The sequence below is a fragment of the Cupressus sempervirens genome, chromosome 3 (genome assembly GCF_028749045.1).
Source record: "Cupressus sempervirens isolate cs-2001-9-10 chromosome 3, ASM2874904v1, whole genome shotgun sequence".
Classification (NCBI taxonomy): domain Eukaryota; kingdom Viridiplantae; phylum Streptophyta; class Pinopsida; order Cupressales; family Cupressaceae; genus Cupressus; species Cupressus sempervirens.
The window spans coordinates 590,253,300-590,275,499 of record NC_143120.1 but is presented as its reverse complement, the minus strand read 5'-3'; the positions used below and the strand labels follow the sequence as shown (position 1 = coordinate 590,275,499).

At 36.6% G+C, this 22,200-nt stretch overlaps 1 protein-coding gene across 2 annotated transcripts in view; it reads left to right on the top strand.

The window, feature by feature from the left end:
- The window catches only part of LOC149568049 (GDT1-like protein 5), a 52,711-nt gene that overhangs the window by 2,215 nt on the left and 28,296 nt on the right, over window positions 1–22,200 (top strand). Inside the window, exons 4-5 of one of the 2 annotated variants that reach the window (XM_089821057.1) lie at window positions 20,562–20,621; window positions 20,797–20,844. In XM_089821057.1, the coding sequence (XP_089677183.1) occupies window positions 20,562–20,621; window positions 20,797–20,844 (108 nt within the window). The remainder of the gene's footprint in view (window positions 1–20,561; window positions 20,622–20,796; window positions 20,845–22,200) is intronic. The other variant, XM_089821058.1, reaches the window with a different exon arrangement.

Here is a 22,200-nt window from a genome sequence, read left to right as displayed (position 1 = left end):
GCTCCTTAAATTCTATTTTTATTTCTTTTGTATTTCCCTGTGATTAGCTATGATATCAGTCTAGATTTTGCTATGAGCTTGTAGTAAGATTGATGCTTGTTTTCTTCCTCCTTTAATTATCACTTCTGAACTACTTGTTTCAACCTATAAGAATCCATCCTCACCCTTCATAGTTCACGTCTTTTTTCCCTTTTTACAATCAATTTGAATTGAGATGGCTGCTACTGCAATTGGAAGAAATATCCAATGCCCCGTCCCTCACTATCTTTCTTTTCACTGTCCCATCATGGACAAGGACCCTCAAATTGCTGGATAAGGTCACCTGTAATTAATTTTTGTGTGATAAAAAAGGGTTGGAATAGAACGCACATCTCTAAAAGAACAAAATTTGGCCAGATAATCCACACAACAAAGACATGATGCCAGACCCTCAAATTGCTGGATAAGGTCACCTGTAATTAATTTTGTGTGATAAAATAGGGTTGGAATAGAACGCACATCTCTAAAAGAACAAAATTTGGCCAGATAATCCACACAACAAAGACATGATGCCAAAGATTTCTAAGCTTAATTTGTATCTGGGATAGCAGTTTTCTGGCCAAATCCATCTGCAGCTAACTAACACAGAAATCCACCCTCTCTTCAAACACATTTGAGGCCTTAGTTAAATCTGTATTCTTGTACCGAAGGTGCTAAACCAAAAATTCTTCTCTATCCTAATCATAATTTGCAAATTCTGAGACTACTCTCCAATTTTTTTGCTGCACGAGTTTTCACAAGTTTCACTCTCGCGTTTTTATTGACGTGGGAAAAACATGGCTTAAAATGCCAAGAAGGACAAAATACTGGTTAAAACATGTTTTTCACATGTTCTTCTTACGACAAAACCATGCATTTTTTTATTCGAGATGTCAATTTTTAATTTAATACATTTTGTAATTGACTTTTACTAAATATGTTTCGTTAAAAGATTTTAAATTATCAGTACTAGGTTGCTGAGTTTTTGTTGAGTTTTTGTCAAGTATTTGCCGAGCTCAAAATTTTGGGCTGAATACTTTACGAGTCCGAGTCTGTGAACTATGATCCTAACATCAAATTGCTGCCTAAAAGTCAAGCACTGCAACTTGGATCAGTCAAATTCCACAAAGACTTCATCCAAGAAGTACAAAAAGAAAGCATTGTACTGGGTTTCTATATAAATCATGTCTCCACTGGGGAAGGAGAGCAACTAATAAATTTCAACATGTTGAAAGCTAGATTTAGATTTTCTACTATGAATTCATCGAAGTTATATACATCTACATGAGATCAGTTTTCTGCTTAGCCAACCACCACCCCTATCTGCAGGTATTTAAAATGACAGCACACTATAAAGAGCCCAGGAACGCAAGTCCCCCAATTTATTTATGTCGATGAAACATAAGACTCCATGGTATCGCTCTATTTACTTGGTATTAGTTTAGCAAAAATGTATAAGTGAACTTTAATTATTGTGCATAGAATAAGGAAAAGATTAGGTTTAAATCAAGATAATTTGGGACTAAATGAGAAAAACAAGGAAGAAAGGTGTATTTAATTGCAAAAATCACCTGCCAGGCAATTAAAGTACAACATAATCACCTTCTGGGATTTGTGCCCAGTTTTGGCGAAAATACCCTTAACCTGTATTCAGATTTGATCAGCTTGCTGTCCAGTCAGTGGTTAATTGGAATTAACTTCTAATTTATGCTTCTGTGAGGACATGGAATAAAACCAGAAAATACCTTGCCTTTACAAAATCTTCCAAAGAATTAGAAGATAGTCCCCTGCACCTTCAAGAGAGGGAGTTTTATACATGTGGATCTGCTTAAATATGGGCATTAGCCACAAAGTCAATGCCTATCCTCAGTCAAATTCACATGGTGTGCAGTTATGGCTTCTGCTCTATTATGCAACATCTGAACTTGCTCCCGGAAATCAATAATTCCTCTTTAATCCATGATTTTGCATCAGTGTTCTATTATATGTAACATGCAACTACTTCACAATATATCACACTCAACATTACTTGTTGTAAAGCAAATCTAAGCAATTAGCTACAACTTTTCTTTTCCGAAAAATAAAGTTAATACAAAAGCTGTTCTAATTTTCTCTAAATAACATTTCATAGTAGCGGTAAGATTACCATATGAATTCTAAATTGAAAAATACTTTACCACTCTCACTACTGATAGTTATGAGTAAACAAGTATTGAACTAAAGATATAAACTTGATTTATTTCTGTTTTGTGATGAGGTTTATCCATGTACATTTGACTATCTGCCAGAGATGGGAATCATCATTGAGGTGCTTTACTCACAACCACAAACCAAATGGTTCCACACACATCTTCCAACTAGAGGATGGCCATGCCCTGCTTGAGGGAGTAACATCTGATGGAGCAAATGCCATCTGAGCCCTGGTGTGAAGGCCCTATGCTACTCTAGCTGGTCACACTGTAGATAAACTGACAGACATTTGCATAGCACAAACACCACTTTGGCCAATGTTTTCATAGCTGCAAGCATGAAAGAATGTGCAGTCAATGTTCACCACCCTACCCAACTAGAACAACTCAGAATTTTGTTATCCTGGCAATCTAGATTGTCTTGCATGCTAACTACATACTGAGAAGAATACTTTTCTCTGTGTCAAATAATTACTTTCTAGACCAAACTTGGTACTGTCTTTTGTTGTGCTATGAACATGGACAGCTACCATATGATATTATGATCATGTCATTTTCAATGAAGTTTAGTTGTTTCAAGTTTCTCAAGACACGTTATATGTAAACTTGTGTTTGCATCTTTACACTCCCATATATATGTATGTGTGCCTTCAGCATGAGAGTTTCATATTGTCTTCCACTTCATGTTGTCAGTTTGTTTGACAAATGACAAAAGGACATGCTCTCTGCATAATGTCCTTGCCAAGCAGGTTAGTAAAAGTACTAAACATGATAATTGTTCAAAGATGTTTAAGAATTATAGATGAACTCCACTTCAAACTCTCCCATCAAAGGGTAGGAAAACAAGAATGATGTCCCAATTAAATACATTATTTAAGGATGAGCACTCTCTTAATAGCTTAATTCTTTTCTAAACAATGTTCGTTTTAGAACAAAGAGTTGGAATTACAATTTTCTCTATTCCCTAGGTATTTTAAAAAGCAGTTAGGTTGACTAGCTATCAGCAATCTCTAGCTCTAAATTCATCCATGGAGTGTATAGGGATGGATGGACATAAACACTCATCTTGTACACTTGCACATTTGATAACTTTGCATTTCTTTAGGGTTATGGGATGAAGGCGAAGGGAGATTACCACTCTCGAAGAGGAATAGAGGAGCCACTGTGGCCTTGTCCTACACCATCACTCCCTTGACTAAATCCAAAATTTACACTAGTACCTATGAATTGTATCCTAAGGGATATTTTCTCATATTAATGCTAGGGATGGCGGTGCTATTCAAAGGGTCAATGTTTAGTGTTGATAATACAATTGGCACTAACACCGTAGGTATCACAATGCCAACTTGTTCCCTTGTAAGATTTGATAGGTTTTCTTGAGCTTTTGAAGGAGGAAAAGATACATGATCATCCACTATCCATCCTAATGCTAGGGGAACTCCTAGGTCTTGCTTGTCTATAACTTTCTCAGATTGCAAATAACATTCTAGCTGTGGTGATAACACCTCGTCTTTGAAGAAATTGCTCAAACTCCCTTAGATTCTTGTAGAGGGATTGAATCTTATCGAACTTAATGATAAGATCCAATTCATGATCCATTGCATGTAGGGATTTGATAGAACTTGCTAGTGTAGAGTGCTTAACCTAGCCTTTGGAGAGGTGTGAATTACCAGTATCGGTCTTGTGAAGAGTATGGATCTACTCAAGTCATTAGGATCGATATTCCTACTGAACATGAGACCCTCTCTAATCAAGACACTAATATAATAAAGAGACTTGATGAATTAAACATTAAATGCAAATAGATAAAAAAATTCAGACAATTAGGATGCTAAATGTAGATAAATGTAAATAACTGAAAGAGGCTAATAGATTATGTTATTTTAATTACGAAAACTAAAATAGCAGATCACAAAGATTAAACTCCAAAACCCGCAAGCTTACTACCTCTGACACTCGCATAGGTCATTGATGACAACACATGCAGGACCTATGTGTGCTACACATTTGTCTTGTACTAATAGAGTCTAGATTTCGGGGCATGAATCTTGGGAAAACAGAAAAAATAGTGCTAACTTATAATATACAAAAAGAATAGAAAATAGAAATACGAAAAATACATAAATAACACTATGATAAAACAATAAGAATGATGAGGTAGACTCACACTCTGAGATAGATTTTAGAGATATTAGTGAAGCCAACAAAGAATCTAGTTCCTACCTTCATTGAACTTGCACACACGAAAACAAAGAAAAATGTTGGGTGGTTGTTTGGAGACCTGCTTCAGTCAAATTCCTCCTTTGGTGTTTCTAACTCCACAATAGCCCATCATAACTGTATAGAAAAGATAAAAAACAATAAATATGCTAGAAGTAGTTGAACATGATATGCTATCAAGAACACAAATGAAATAGAGTAAAGAGACTTCTCTCAACAAGATGAAAGATAAGTGATGAAGATGATCGAACTGTGTTGCAAGCTAACCCAACGCAATAAAGAGCTCAGGAATTTATCAAGAAAGCTGTAAATGAAGTGATGAATGACCAAAAAGTGTGCCCAGATTGTGAAGTAGTGTTTAGAGTGTCAAATGAGTAATAGAGATATAATGGTTGGATGAGTGTCAAATGGTAAGGGCAAAAAAATAGGAAGCCAAATGGCAAGGCCAGAAAAATAGCCCTTGCTGAAACAATCTGCTTGAAATAATAGGCCCCAGAATAATAAGGATGCCACATGGATGAAGAATAAGTTTAATTGAGTTTACATTTTTAAAAAACATTAAAAACATACAATATTTTTATGATTGATATGATTAAGATGTAATAAGAAAAAAGAAAATTGAAATGTTACTTTTATATATTTAGAAAGATTTTGTGTTGTAAAAAAATTAAAAAGTTTCTAAACTTAATTGTTGATTCATTTGAAATTTAAAAAAATAGATTATAATTTTAAGTTTAAAATTCTGAATTGATTTGTATGCATATAAGAGATCAAATGTTGTTTTTATATGTCAATGATTATCTACTAATGTGAACAACATAAATTTAATTTTAAATAAAAAATTATTAATCATATATTGAATCGAAATGTCAAAATATAATTTGATAACAGTAAGCTATTTTTATTTAGATATACGAATCTTTGATCAAATTAGAGTCAATATTAAAAATATAAATATGATCATTAAAGTTAACTAAATTCAATTTGTAATGTTATTATTTTAAATAAAATAACTCATGCATAGTTAGAAAGATTATACGACTAATTAATTTGAATTCATCAAAATTGAGATATAATTATCTCTCTACAACTATAACCATAAATAACACACTTTTTTTTTTGTACAATACAACTAGAATAGCTCTAAATGATAATAGATGCAAGTAGGAATTGGATCTACTCCAAAGTATGTGAATTTTCTCATTAATTAATTGCATATAAATATGAACCCTAACACAAAACCACTTTGAACCTTATCTCAATATAAATAGAATGCTAACCCTATCCTAATATTTAAATATATTAATATTAAATAAAAATAAAAATATTAAATAAATATAACAATATAAATGTCAAAATACTATTTAATAAACACTTATTATTATTTATCTAATATATTAGATACCTAATATATAAATATATTAGATACCTAATATATAAATATATTAGATACCTAATATATAAATATATTAAAAAATATAATAATATTAAATAAATATAATAAAAAATATAAACGTCAAAATACTATTTAATAACACTAGTTATTATTTATCTAATATATTAGATATTACAATTCATATTTCATTAACTTTGAGATAGAGAGAGAAGGTATACAATGGTGAGATGAGGGAGGGGAGAGAGTGAGAGAGAGGGTAATCAGGGGGCATATATATATATATATAGAGAGAGAGAGAGAGAGAGAGAGAGAGAGAGAGAGAGATGCGAGGGAGTGGGTAGGGAGAGAGAGAAGGGATAGGAGAGGGGAAAGGGGCAGAGAGAGAGATGGACGAAGGGAGAGAGAGAGATAAGAGAGTGTGGGAGAGGATGATTAGAGGTCATATCTAGAGAGAGAGAATTCTAAAACTGACCATAATTCTAACCATAACTCTAAACCATAACCTAAATCTTAATACTATTCTAAATCCTACCCCAACCTTAAACTATAATTGTAAAATTTATCCTAACCTTCCCTCTAACCTTAACCATATGAATGTACCTTAGTATGAACCCAAATAAACTATAATCTAAACACTTACCCTAATCATAATTATAACCCTAACCTTAATCATAACTTTAATTGTTATTGTGGACATAATAATAATTACTATCATATTAATATTAGTCTCACCCTAGTCTTGACCCTACCCCTACCCCTACCCATAACTCTAATTATAACCATTAGCATAATATTAGTCCTAACTTTAAATCGTTCACCCTAATCGTAACCATAATCCTAACATTAACCCTAGGAAATAACTAACTCTAATTACAACATTGACCTTAACTATTACACTAACACCAACCTTATCTATAATCCTAACTCTAACCTTAACCGTAATAGTAGCACTAATCGTAATACTAACACTAACCCTTACCCTTATATAATTATAGATTAAAATTTATTAACCTTCCCTCTAAACTTAACATTAACCTTAACAAAAAAAAAACAAAAAGAATTATTCAATCTTAACATTGAAAACATTCCTGCTTTGCAACTTACCGCCCAACTTTGAATTTGAATTTTGATTTTGAATGATGGAGGGCCCTAAGCCTCCGGATCCTCCATCCTGTCCGAACCTACAACTCGTGCTTGCAGTGTGCAGGGACTTGGAGGACAAGTTGGATAGTTGTGGGTCCATAGGGGTTGATGGGAAGACTTTTGCCGACACAGTTGCATTGGATAGTGGAGGCCTTGTTGGTTATCCTCTGGAGAGTGGTAAGATGCGGGTAGATGGAACCCTGACGAGTTGGAAGAATGCGCTTGTGGGCTCCTCGATGGTTAATGTCCCTACGGAGGATCCCAAGATTGCCCATGGCCAAGATGGTCCGGTGATCTCCCTCCTTGATAGTTTGGTGGACAATGTGACCTCTGGCCTCAAACTTTGTGTCGTGGGCAGATTTGTGGCATTTAGACCCACTATCGAGATGGTGTGTAAATGGGTGAGTCAGAAATGGAAGGTCAGGGGCAGTGTTGGTGTTTCTGGAATGCCTAGTGGCCTCTTTTGTTTTAAGTTCACCACAGAGGAGGATATCAACCTCATTCTCTTTGGTACTTGGTATTATGGGAAGCACTGTCTTGCCTTAACAAAATGGCATTCGGGCTTTGATGCTAGTGCAGAGTTGAATAAACTTGCCCTAGTCTGGGTTAGATTACCTGGACTGCCCCTTGAATTTTGGGATGATAAGATCCTAAGGTGGGTGGGGAATTCTTTTGGTCATTTTTTCACGGCAGACAAGGTGACTATGCAAAAAACATGGCTGGTTTACGCAAGGTTCTATGTGAATGTCACCTTGAATCGAGCACTCCCAACTGTGGTTACACTGAAGACCAAATGGGGAGAGAAAGTCTAGCCTATAGAATATGAGAATGCGGGCTTGTTCTGCCAAAAATGTAGTCAATTTGGACACCTTATTGTGAATTGCAAGGCCCAAATTCGGAAGGACAAACAGAAGGAGGGTTCTCTAGGGTTTGTTATGGAAACATTGGGGGAATCTTCAGAAGACTCTAAACAAGTGGTGGAGTCCGCTGTTATTCATACTATGGAGATTCCCCCAGTACTTTCCACGTTGGACAAAAATAAGGTCCCGGGGGATGAGGAAGCTTTGGAGGATAAGAAGAAAATGGATGAATATCCCTTTAGAAGGGATTTAGAGGAACTATTGAGTCCACCCATGGGGGGGCCTAAGGATGGTGAGTTGTTGGAGGAAGGTGAAATATAGGTGTGCCACCCTCTTCCTGGCTCCCTAACAAATCAGGGTGGTGACAGCTAGCAGGAAATTATGGCCACAGGATGTGATACTCAGGAGAGAGTTTGTACCCCATTAAAGATGATTAATGCCTCCCCAGCGGAGATTGCAGCAAAAGTAATGGCAAGCATTGATAAGGCTGAAAAGGAGCTTAGCCCTACCTCACCACAAGATGGGGATAATGGGGAATGGGAGGTTCAGAAAAAGAAGAGGAGGGGGGGGGGGAAACCAGATGTTGGTGCCTGTGGGACAGCTGGAAGATTGTCTAGTAGAGCAACCAGGACAAAACAAGCAACAAGGGATGTGGCCAATGGTAAGCAACTTACACTGGAGACAGTTACTAGAGGTAAGAAATGAAATTCCTTTCTTGGAATTTGAGGGGGTTAAATAACCCCCAGAAGCAATATGCTCTGAAACAATGCAAATTTCAGGAAAAGGTAGACTGTGTTTTAATACAAGAAACTAAAATGTCTAGTGCTAGTTTTGACAAAATTGTTAGTCATATTTGGCCAGGTGCTGAGTATTTACATATGGATGCTGATGGTGTCTTGGGGGGTATTGCTACTATGTGGAATCCAAACTCTATGATGGGAGCTGAGGTTTGGAAGGATAGAAATTTTATAATTACTGATTTCCATTCTAGTATTCATTGTTGGGCGCTGATCAATATTTATGCTTCCAATAGCAAATCGGGGAGGAAGGAAACGTATGATAAACTGGCTAGGATTACTGAAACAATGAAGGATAAGCAACTGATGTGTATGGGAGATTTTAATACCCCCCTGTACCATTCGAAGAAATTGGGTGGTAATAGGGATTGCCCAGAAAGTTTGCAAGACCTTAATGACTTTATGAGCAGAATGGACTTTATTGATGTGGAACTGAGAGGGAACCCATATACTTGGACTAACAATAGAAAGGGGAAGGACCTTATCTAGGTTAGACTGGACAGGTTATTGGTGACAGGGAACTGCAATAGTCTTGGGAATTCCCATCTAGAGAACCTCACTAGAATTGCTTCAGACCATTCCCCTATAATTTTCCAGTGGGAGGATGGTTTCAAAAGTGGGCCGAAACCTTTCAGATATGAAATAATGTGGCAGTCTCACCCAGAATTCAAAGAGAGAGTTCAAGATTGGTGGAATATAAGGATAGATGGTACTGCTACGTATAGATTGACCCAAAAACTGGATAACATAAGGAGGAATGTAAAGGGTTGGGGTAAGAGTTCATTTGGAGACTTGTTCAAAATCAAAGGTGATGTGGAGGAAAAGCTTAAAAAACTCCAAGGGAAAATTGTTGAAGGGTTTAACCTAGACAGTGCAACTCAGGAAGAGGAGTATAGAAAAAAGTGGAATGATATTCTCTTGAGGGAGGAAATTTTTTGGAAACAAAGATCAAGAGTTCAATGGCTTAAGGAAGGGGATAAGAACACTACTTTCTTTCACAGGTCAGCCTCTAAACATAAAAGAAGAAACACAATCAATAGGCTGGATGGTGAAGGGGGAAGGACCTTTAAGGATCAAGAGGAAATGGGAAGACATGCGGTGGAATACTTTAGCAAGGCTTATGTCAAGGACAACAAAGCTGAGAATCCGGTGATCAGAAGAAGCTTGATTAATACGATTCCACAAATACTAGGTATGGAGGAAAACAATCACATTCTTGGCAATATCACGGAGGAGGAGGAGGTGAAATGTGCGGTGTTCTCTATGAAAGCTTATAAGGCTCCGGGTCTGGATGGGTTCCCTCCCTCGTTCTTCCAGCATTTCTGGGAGGTTATTAAATTTGAATTGGTTCGGGCTACTAGGGATTTTTTCAGTACTGGGAAGATGCTAAAGAGGATCAATAAGACCTTTATTGCATTAGTTCCTAAAATCCCCACACCTTTGAGCCTACTAGATTTTAGACCTATAAGTTTAGGTAATACTATTTATAAGATATTTGCTAAAGTCTTGGTGAACAGAATAAAGCCTTTTCTGGATAGAATAATTGGCAGTCCATAGAAAGGATTTGTTCCAGGAAGACAAATTCTAGATGCGGCCATAACCACACATGAGGTTATTCACTCAATGGAAAAAAACAAAAAACTGGGGATGGCATTCAAATTGGATATCTCCAAGGCTTATGACAAAGGTTAAGTGGGATTTCCTCTATGAGGTGCTTGAAAGAGTGGGGTTTAATAACAAGGTTATAAATCTGATCAAGATGATGATTGGCTCAGTTTAATATTCTGTTCTCCTAAATGGTTCTCCCTGGGGCAATTTTGGAGTATAGAAAGGCCTGAGACGAGGTGACTCACTTTCTCCCTACCTCTTCATTATGGTTGCTGAAGTCTTAAGGAGGTATTTCTATAAACTTGTGAATACTAGTTGTGTCAAAGGGGTAAAGCTTGCTACTACTGCTCGTACTGAAGTCCTACAGCAATTTGTTGATGACACATTCCTATTTGGAGAATCTTCAGTTGTAGATGCTGAAGCTTGGAAGACTATACTACACAATTACGAAGAAAGTTCAGGACAACAAGTTAATTATCATAAGAGTAAGATTTATTTCTTTAATACTGATGCCTCATTACAAAGGAGGATAAGGAATATCTTGGAATGTCAATCTGCCAGCCTTCCCGGATACTTATCTTGGACTACCACTAACCACTAAAGAAGTGACTAATGACTTTTGGAATATGATAGTGGAGAGAATTCAGAGGAAACTTGCAGGATGGAAAGGGAAGATATTAAGCAATGCTGGAAAACTGCAATTTCTCTCAGCTGCTCTCTAGGGTATTCCCATTTACTTTCTGTCCCTCTTCAAAATTAACCAAAACATGGCGGAGAGGATTGAGAGAATATAGAGGAATTTCCTTTGGTCAGGAATAGAAGAGAAATAAATTGAGTTTAGTCAATTGGGAGGAGTTGTGTAAGCCAAAGGTTAGGGGGGGGTTGGGAGTAAGAAGACTTCGAGACCTTAACAAGGCTCTCCTTATGAAGATTGGCTGGAGGTTGGGAGAAGACGATACAGATTGGGGTAATATTATGAAAGCTAAATATGTCAAATTCCCCTTTCAATTGGAATCTATTTAATAATGACCTCCTTGGAGGGTCTAAAATCTGGATGAGTATTGTCAGGAGTAGAGGATTGTTAAGGGAAGGGACAAGGTGGATTGTGGGGAATGGTCATAGTATCAGATTTTGGGAAGACAAGTGGATGGGAGGAAAACCGCTGGTTTTCAGCAAATTTAGAAGATTAATGGAGTTGCTTAAAGAAGATGTGGGAAGAAAAGTTGGAGATTATATTGATCAGGGGAGGAAGTGGAAGAAACTTTATAAGGAAACTTACTCCCAAGAGGATATTCAGCTTCTCAAGGAGTTGGAAGAGCTGATAGAAGAACAACGACCCCCAGTTCTATTCCAGGAGGACATTACGGCTTGGGCCTTAACTCCGAGTGGTAGCTTCACTGTAAAATCGGCTTACTTACACTTGTTTAGCAAGGACCCCTGCCCGCCATTGTGGAGTAAGGTTTGGATTAGTAACCTTATCCCTAAAATCATTTCTTTTGGTGGACGGTTCAACATGGAAAAATTTTAACCTTAGACAACCTGAAAAGAAGGGGCTTTTATATAACAAACCATTGTTATCTCTGCAAGGAAAAGGAGGAGAGTATTTCTCACCTATTCCTGGAATGCCAGTATGCCTTAGAGATATGGACTAGGGTCTGGGAGAGATTTGGTTTGGATTGGGTTATGAAAGACAATCTGGGTCAATTTGTGGAGAACTGGAGCTGTCCCTTTTATCACCCTAGATTGATTTTTCTATGGAAAATTGTTCCACCATATGTTTGCTGGCATATATGGAAAGAAACAAATAACAGAATATTTAGAGAGGAGAATAAACCGATGGAGGTGATTTTTGGAATAATGGAGAAATTGTTGAAGGAAAATTTAAGGGTGGCTAAATGTAAAATGCCAAAGGAAGAACCAGGTAGACAAGAAGGACTAATTGCTGAAAAATGGGGTTGTCATGAGGATTTTTTCCTCTTTGATAACTCAAAAATGCTGAGGAGACAACAAACAAGATAGAAACCACCTACCCTTACACAATATAAATTGAATTTCAATGGTGCTGCAAGAGGAGGTATATGAGTGTGGGAGGAGTGCTGCGGGATAGGAATGGTGATGCGTTGTTGGTCTATGCTAGGAAGGTGGGAAATGGAAGCAATAATCTGGCTGAGGCAATGGTGTTGTTTTGGGGCCTTCAACTGATTAGTGAAATGCAAAATAGGGAAATAACAATAGAGGGGAACTCCAAACTAGGATGGAATATTCGAACTATCATTATGGATATTAGGCAAATTTTGGAAGGGATGGAAAGTGTCCACTTGCAACACATTTACAGGAAAGGAAATAAGGTGGCCGACGCGGCTGCTGCCATGGAGTTTAAATCAACGACAATCACATATTGGAGGGATATGATAGATCTCAATGAAGACATTAAGTCATTGATAACCAAAGAAAGAGGCGGGAATATCATTTAATTATGACTATAAAATTTAAAGTCGGGGCCAAATTTGGCAATTTTGTTTCGATGTTCGCTAAATTTAACAAAGGCTTTTTGGAAATGAATAGAAGACATGGCCGTACAAACGGGAAAATGAGTGAATGTAAATTAAGAGGGATGTCTTTTCATCATTATGGTAACCCATCGTGGAATTCAAATTACATCCCAATTAAAAGTACAAATGATATCATTTATCAGATTGTTAGAGATTTTCAGGGCGTGAAAATTATGATACTATACAATCATGATTCCCATAATGAAATTGCATGGGATTTTGAAACTTATCAAGCACGGGACTATAAAATTTCTTTGCGTATTGTTAAAGGTCTCAAGGTGGACAGTAGTTGCAGAGATTTCGCAGAGAAGGAAGTTCAGATGTGCACCACTGAAGAAGAGGAACGAGATATTGGCGGAATAGATATGGGTGGGGACTTGAACAGGCTGGAGCCCACGAAAATGGAGAACTTCAAGGATAGGATGGCCACCTAGTTTCTGCTAAAGGAAGGGGGTTTTCTGCCCTACATGCAGTCGACGGTGGGGTATGGCGAGAATTGCACCCTCCAGTTTGTTAACGGGTGGAACGATCGCAAGGTCACCATTAATGGAATCACCTTCCAAGTGAATGAGGAAGTGATTGCCATGGCGATTGACCTATCAATGAAAGGGAAAAAATGGAGAAAGGTCACTAAAATTGTTGATGAGGCTAGTATGAACAATTTCTTTGCGGAAGATGAGGAATCGGTTCGATATAGAGGAGGGTTTAAAAGAGACAAGTTGCCAGCCCCATGTGACGATGTGTGCTTGGTTCTCATGAGATATCTGACGCTAGAGGGCAAGTTCAGTGTTTGCTACTACTACCATTTCCCTTTGTTAAATCATTTTAGGAATAGAGATTTTATTTCTATCCTGTTTTTTCTTCTGCATTCTCTTGAGGATATGGTAGCTGATGTTAGGGAAAAGAGGAATAAAGGGCATAACTTTACCATAATCCATCAAGGACTAATTTTCCGCCTCTACCAATTCCACCTTGCCCTATGCCCCCCTAGGGTGGTGGTGGTTGACAACCAGTGCCACCGCCAGAATTCACCCCCGAGCACCAGTATTGGCACTAAAATTCATACCCTCCGTCCCTCCCCTAGCTAGGAATAGAAGAAAAAGAAAAAACCTGATACAACTGCGGAACAAAAAGATAAAAGTTGAAAAACTTGTTGAGGTGGAAGAGGAGGAGGCCGAGGGTAAGGTTAGGAGGAGATCTGGAAGACTCGCCCAATCCCAGGCAAGGTGCAAATAGAAATCCAACAGATTCAGAGTTGAGGAGGAAAGCTCAGAAAATAATAAAGAAGAAAGGGAGGAGGAAGACAACTCTAATTCTAAAAGAGAAGAAGGAAAGGAGGAGGTGGAAAAAAGTGTTAACTCGAAGGATAATTCTATTGAAAATGCTCAGACTCAGATGTCAGTTGGCAATGCTGCTACCACGGAGATCACCCATGTGTCCACTAGCTTCACCCTCTAGCCCATAACATTCTGTGAAGAGAGCAGCAAAGTGGACACCTCCCCCATAACTATCTCATCCCCGGCTAAGGAAAAATCTAAGATTTCTACTAATCCAAGGGTTTTGCAGGATGATATCCAGGTATAGAAAGCAAAAAAGGTGGAAATGGATATCAAGGAAGAGACCGAGGAGCAGGTGGAGGTGTATGCCAATTTGGATAAGAGGGTTAAAATTTTAGAGCAAGGGTTCTTTACCTTCTCTAAATTTGCCCTCAAAGTCACTCATGCTGCGGCCACCACCCTCTAGCTGCTAGCACAGGAAAAGGAAGATACTGGGATGGATATGGAGGACCATAAGCTCCTCTTCAAATTTCTTGCTGATGATTGGTCTCGGATTCTGCTGGCTGTGAAGGGGAAGGAGAAAAAAGAAAATTGAGTTTTTTAGTTTAATGGAATCCTCGGATCCAATACTTTTATGTTATTCTGCTGTTTTTGGTTTTACTGGTATACAACTGTAACTAAGACTTGGGTTGGCTTGATATGCCAACAGTTATTTTGATGAACTTCCGTAGTTGTTAGATCTTCTAGACTTTTATTTTAGTTTAGTTGTTCTTAGTATTATGTTGGTTAGTTACATACATAAGGATCTGTGGTTTTGTGAAGCTTTATTTAGTTTTATGTTTGCTATTGGTCACTGCTGGTAATGCGCTGGTTACCAGCTTTTTGTTTGTAAGGGCCGACCCCCTTGTTTTTGGTCGCTTTTTATATCAAAAACATTAACCTTAACCGTAACCCTACTACAAACATTAACCATAAATGTAACACTAACCATAGTTGTAACCCATATAATCATAAAATGTCTTCCATGTTGTGCCATGGCTAGTAACCTTAACCCTAAAGCTAACCTTAAGACCAACTCTAATACATCATTGACCTTAACTGTTACACTAACCATAACCATAATCCTAACTCTAACCTTTACCATAATAGTAGCACTGGTTGTAATACTAACTATGATATTAATCCTTACCTTTATATAATTATAGATTAAAATCCATATAATATCCTAACCTTTCCTCTAAACTAAACATTAACCTTAACCGTAAGCCTACTACTAACATTAACCATAATAATAGCACTAACCATATAAGTAACACTTACTGCTATATATTCAAATATTAAAAATCATAAATTGTTTTCCACGTCATTCCATGACTGCTACTAGCTTATATATACTTACTTATATAATACACCAAGAGTAATTCTTCTTGAGGCGTCTATTTTCATCAAATTGCAAGGTGCAATAGGCACCTCAAGAAGGATTACTCTCGACATATTATATATATTAGTATACATAAGCTAGTCATATTTTCAAATGTATGCTCCATCCATGGTTCTATTTTTGGTTGATCTAGAATAAGAGAACAACTATAGTGAACTCAAAAGATATGAATTTATTGGCAAATGTTGGTCAATTCAAATTAGTTTTGATGCCATTACAAAGATGGGCTTGATCCTTTTCTCTAGAAGATGAGAAAAAACTTGTCATAAATTTGTAAACCTTGCAAATTCTGAATGCACGGGTTAATATCTGAGTTTTGCAATAGAAGCTACACACATTGAAAGATACGTGTAAAAAATGGCATTGCTTGAGGACAAGCAATTTTGATAAGGACAGACTGTAATGTCTCTTCTGAAATAGAATTTAATAATAGAATTAAAATATAAAAGAAGTAAATAAATATAATAATTAAATATAATGTAATATGATTACAAGTTAAATGAAGTCAATGATAGGTGAAGGTATAAATAATGAAAAGTTGTGACTTCTTGAACATAAGATATAAAATAGAGGAGAGTTCATTTGAAAGGGGACAAGTAAAAAAGAAGAAACAAAGGAGCATGGGAACGACTAATGGAAGAAGATTGGAATGAGAAGAATTGATGAGGGGTTGTGGCTCTTTCAAAGGATGGTACTTACGAAAGGTTGTGGCTCTTTCAAAGGATGGTACTTAAGAAAGGTTGTGACTCATTCAAAGGACATGAATGATGAAGGGCTGTAACTCTTTCAATAGGTGGTGATTTTGAAAAGGCGTGACCATTGCGAAGGGCAGGTGTAGTGAGGAGGTGCAATTCTCCCTCTCATTGGAAGATATAAAAGGAGACGGATTCGTTTGAGGGTATCCCAAGGGAGATGAAGTTGGAGAATTATTTATTATTCTCAAAAGCAAAAGTTAAAAATGTTGACTCAAATCTTATGAAAGGTGGTCCCTTTCACCAAGAAAATATAAAGAACTCATTCCAAGCATCAAAGGATCACCTATCAATCATCAATCGTGAATCCATCAAGACAAATATTTCATTTATCTAGCACCCATTAATTTCTTATGATGTTTATCAATCAGCAAGATCAAGAAAACAATCATCAAATCCATATCAATCATTGCTTCACCTTGGGATCAAGGAAACAAACACTTCCGCAATCAAGCATCAATCAATCAAATCAGCAATCACCTAATCATCACTCACCAATACCTCAAATCATCAAATCAAAGGAATTTATTCATTCAATCAATTAATCAATCATCAAATTAGAATATGATATTACTATATAATCTCTCATATATTAAATTTCACGACCCTGATCAGATTTTGATTAGAAATTGTGTCATGATAGTGAGACTTCACAATTTATGAGATAGGAAAATATACTTTCACACCCCCGTCAATAATTTGGAACCATAGTTGCGATCTATTTGATCTGAATCAGATTTATTAGAAGATGAAACCTCTGTCATTGCTCACATTATGTGGATGTTTATCAAACCTCATCAATGGAAGAAGTGAGGTTCTGAAATTGATAGACATATATTACTGTTTGATTTTCTATAATCATGAATCCTGATTTTCTTTGCTGTAAACCAAGAGAGTCCATAGTTGGCAATCTTTAGCTTTTAACTAATCATTAAGTACAACAACCACACTACTAACAAGGAGGCACTTGATTAGTTTGCAGAGGCAATGGTTAGCTTGAGAAGGCACCTCTGTTGGGTTGCAACTTATTGTCTTCCCTCCCAACGAATATATTAAGGTAGAAGTTTTTTTAGTATAAGGCATCGAAGGAGAGAAGAGAATCAAATCATAAGAAAGGAAGACATACAGTACAAACTACATATATTGTGGATTTATAGTGCAAATTATATACTGTAGTGCAAATTAGATAATTCTATGTACATCTGCATACCTCTGAGTTAATATGCATTTCATGATTGTCTGTCCTAGTATCATAGATATATTGCTGATTCAGGAATGTTTTAATAGAGGAATATGTATAAGATGTTATGCATGTTTATACTCTTTGACTTCTGTAACCAGCCATGGTAGAGTAAATGAGGGGTTACAAGTAGCGGAACGGTGATGGATCACCTCTAGGCATGCCACCTTTTATTATATGACCGGAGAGTCTAATGGGACCAAATGGGTACAGAGAGCTTAGGAACGATGGACTTTTGTGCACTCTATTGCAAATGCTCCTCATGCTCTCTGTCATGGCAAACAGATGCATTAAAGATGTCCAATAATTGAAAGTGGGATAGAAGTGGCAAACTTGAGGTGAGGATACCTCACTAGGTAACCCCTCTCACATGGATTGTACAAGCCATAGGAGGCCAAAAGGGCTGGTATATCCATTCTTGGGCCTAGGGTAGAGGGTCTCTAGAGCACCCTATCAAGTCACTATCTTATCTCTTCTATGGTTGAGTCTTATTAAATTGATTTAAGCAATCTAGTGATTAGATCTACACTTCCAATATGCGCTTATTTCTAACTGAAGAGACCTATTTTTATGAATTATGGTTGTAAATGATTCCTAACTTTGTTGTGGGTCTCAATCAAAGTGAATAATACTTCTAAACTATATGCGTTTCAATTTACATTTTTATGGCAAAATTTGGGTATTCATAATTTGGGGACTTTTTACCCTAACCCTAAATCATCTTATTAGGGTACATTATAGTGGGCTCGTCAATTGTGTTAAGCCAATAAGACGTTTAGGTGATTTTTCTTGGAAAGAGAATGTGCTTTTTCTTTTATAATTTTTTTTATTCTTTGCATGCCAACATCCTCTTGTTTTTTATCTATTATTTGTTGCTTTCGAAACCCGTTTTAAATCTCCTTGGACGAACTTTTATTCCCATGCCTATAAGACACACACAATAGTTTTCATTTCCATCTTGGCTACAATGCCACTACTAACCCCCTCCACCAAACCATTGTTCAATTATGGTTATATGTTGCCAAAGAGGTTATGTAAAATTTAAATGAACTCTTTATATGCAGGGTAGTTGAACTAAAACTTCTAGTCATTTTGTAATTATATAACAAAACAAATAAAATGCTATAAGTTTACAACCCTACAACTGAAAAAAAATTCTAACCTCTATAGTATCTATACAACATTTGAATGTTAAATAAAACTTTAAAATATGTTACAAAAAAACTTGAAAATTCTCAAAAAAACCCACAGATTCACTCACCTTTGATAGATAAATCTTCTCTGTGCAGTTTTTATTCTCTTGTTGGTTTATGACTTTCTCTCCCTGCCTTCACCTTTAAAGGAAAATGCAACAATCTTTAAAAGTGAACAATTGTAGTTTGGAGGTTAAAATGTTTTTTTACTCTTTCATGTTTTTGAAATGTGGTAAGAGTGGTAAAGAGTCCTCTCTTAAGGGAAAAAAATGAGCTGAGCTACTTTTTAAACTGTAAAAGTAAAAAAATATGCTCTATTTTTTTTATGTGAGTGGATGGCCATAGGTATGCTTGGCTTCTCTTAGGTCCAGCCTAGGCTAGCCTAGGAGTTCACCTTGGGCAGCCTAGGTTCCCTGTGGGTTCTTTGGTGAAATCTAAGCTGTCCTAAGTCCCTAATTGTGTCCATATGCGTAAGGAAGGACGGGGATAGGGGGTAGGGGGAGAGGTCTTGCTCAAAGTAACAAGAATCGGAATCGGATAGAAATCGGCAAGGCCGAATCAAATCGTGAATCGGCCATGAATCGGAATCGAATCGGCCATGAATCGGAAAATTTAAAAAACCCTTGAAATTTAGTGAGTAACTTATTTCATAAACCCTTTATCGCTGATTTGATTCACCAATTCACAAAAAATCGTTTGGCTTGAATCGAATCGCCGAATCGCGTGAATCGCATGAATCGCCGTGATTCTTGGAACTATGGTCTTGCTAAACCCTGCAACGTACATTGTAAGCAATGTTAAAAGCCTCAGAATAAGGGTTTAATTTTTAATTTAGGATGTAAATTTTTGAACTAAGGATTGTTCCTTTCAGCATTACACTAGCTTTTTGCTTTGAATCTTCTTCCATGTTTAACGATTGTATGCTTGCGTTAGCAACCAGTTCTAATATATTCAAGAAGCGCCACAGCTTGTGCTTCATTGCCAATAGACTCAATACCATGGGGGATGAAGAAATAAATTGCTTTCAGGAGTTCCCTGTTCTGATCCTGAACTAGACTCATTACTCTGGCCAGTCCTGGATTACTCTTGAATTAACCATTGAAGATCATCACATTTGGAAACCCTGATGGCAGGATGGCCATTTTGCTCATTGGTGTGTCCCTTTTTAGTTGTAATCCTTTAAGCGGTTATCAGACAAGTTAATAATTATGCTTTGACATTTGATCTTTTAATAAAACCATTTGAAGTGGTTCCACATTCTCACTTATTTATTTTACTGTCTATACTGACAAATGTTCGTTGTGGTTTATTCATCTGAATTGTCTTACCTACAATGTATTACAAATTATAGTGTTAAATCCCTGACATGCCAAATTATCTGAATCCTTTGCTAGTATTCAAAAATATCATACTAATGCAAGCTTGGTAATGACAGGGCTATGTAATCCAAGTTTGTAGTCTCATGCTCATTAAATGTTGTTAAATCTTTCAGAATAACCTTTAATAGGCTGGTGCCATTAGATTTAAAAATTCAGACGTGTTGCTTACTTGGCTTCTTATCAATGGCATTCAATAGTATTTTGTCAATCCATAGATTAGTCAAGTGGTTTACTGCTTCCTATTTGCAATTGTATATTTCTAAACTCTAAATAAGCTCTCTGATAATCTCTTGCACTGCTTATCTAGATAAGTCCCATTTTTGTGTCACAGAGCATTTTAAGGTTACGGTTTAGTTGTGCTTGTTCAGATTTAACAGATGCAACTGGCTCTTTGAAGTTCTTCTCAAAATTAGTGAAAAATACAAATCTAATAGACTAGAGAAAACTTTTCTTTTCCTTTATTTCAGCTTATATTTTCTATTATTATGCATTCAAGATCATGGCAATGCGACATCCGAGAAGATTGGTTTTAACTGGATGCCTTGGGGCTCTCATTGTAAGTGCAGTTATTTTTTGTCTTATTTAGTTTACAAAATTATGTCTTTGTTAGTTTAGAAAATAGTTCTCTCTATTTATCAAATGATGACTACCATTGCCATGCGAGTTTTTTTAAAAATCTTTATTGTAGCAGAGATTTATTGGTGAAGTTATTTTTTTTTCCTACAATGCAGGTAATGACTATTATCTCTGTAGTTTTTGGCTGGGCTGCACCAAACTTAGTAAGTTTGAGTCGTTCATTACTGATTGAGCTGAATCTCTGGAACTTGTAATGTATTTTTGTTTTGATTCTTGCACAATCTGCATCTTGAATACTGGTACATAGAAAGCATTTACTACATTAGTTACAAAGCCTGTTAAGATAACATCATTTCAGAGACTAAACTTATTTACATTCAATTGATAATAAATCTGCCTTTCTGAAATGCATGGATCAAAATATTGAGTCACAATTTTGCATGTTTTGATCTGACAATCAATACCTTCGTTTCCATTTAGTATTTTATCTTTATACACGTTAGGTCTAACATCATGGCTTTTGCTGGAGGGTTTTCACCCCAAGACACTGTATCTTGCCATGAAAGGAAGTGCATATTATTTGTAATAACTAAAATCTATTATCATGAAGATATGCACTCATGATGTGGATCATGTGATTGCAAGGATGTTAGGGTGGCACACTTATTATGTGTATAGTATAGGGATTAAATGGACGTGCCAAATTTGTCCTATAAAATGGTCAGATGATCATGAGGCAAAATGGAATGTTCAGAGTTTGTGTTAGAAATTCATTGTACAACTATATCATAATTTCCAGATATAAATGGTATAAAAATATCGTTGGGAAAAAGAGGAGAAAAAATTATGTTTAGTTCAAAACATTGGTCATATCACACCAGAAAATGTTGTAAAAATTCTTGACATCCTAATCCTCCGTTCGACATAATGAAATCTTAAATGAGGGTTTTTATGAATTACATGAGTACAACATATGATACAAATGGTTTGCATACTGAAGGCTATAGGCTATATGAATATTTGCAGTCTAGCTCTTAAATCGTGAAGATCATGGACCAGTGAGGACTTCAACCAAGGAGCTCCCAGGTGCTCTGCCCTTTGATCTTCCAATGCCACTGTCAATGCACACCTAATTTAGGTCACCTACTCTCTTTGATGCCATGCTGAAAAACACCTAACAGTTAGGATTCTATCCTAGGATCTCTTGGCAGTTGACACCTTTGGGTGCTTTGTCAACTTTCCAAACCCTATCCCCCTCTAAACTATACCCAACTTGACTCACCTAGCTTGCCTCTGAAATGGTGTTGAATGTGTAACACAGATGAGACATAACAGGCGCAACTGTGTGTGCTTCGCCATTTGAGATTTCAGCTCTATATAGTATTACATGGAGTGTCAATTGACCTTCCACCATGCATCACTAGGAGGACAATTATTGACCATATCCTAACTGACTCAGCATCTAATTTGCCTCACATTACTATTAAAAGACAAACAGTGTAAAAATTGTATTATTTATGTTGAATGCAACACATTTTTTCAAAATGGTGTAACATTTA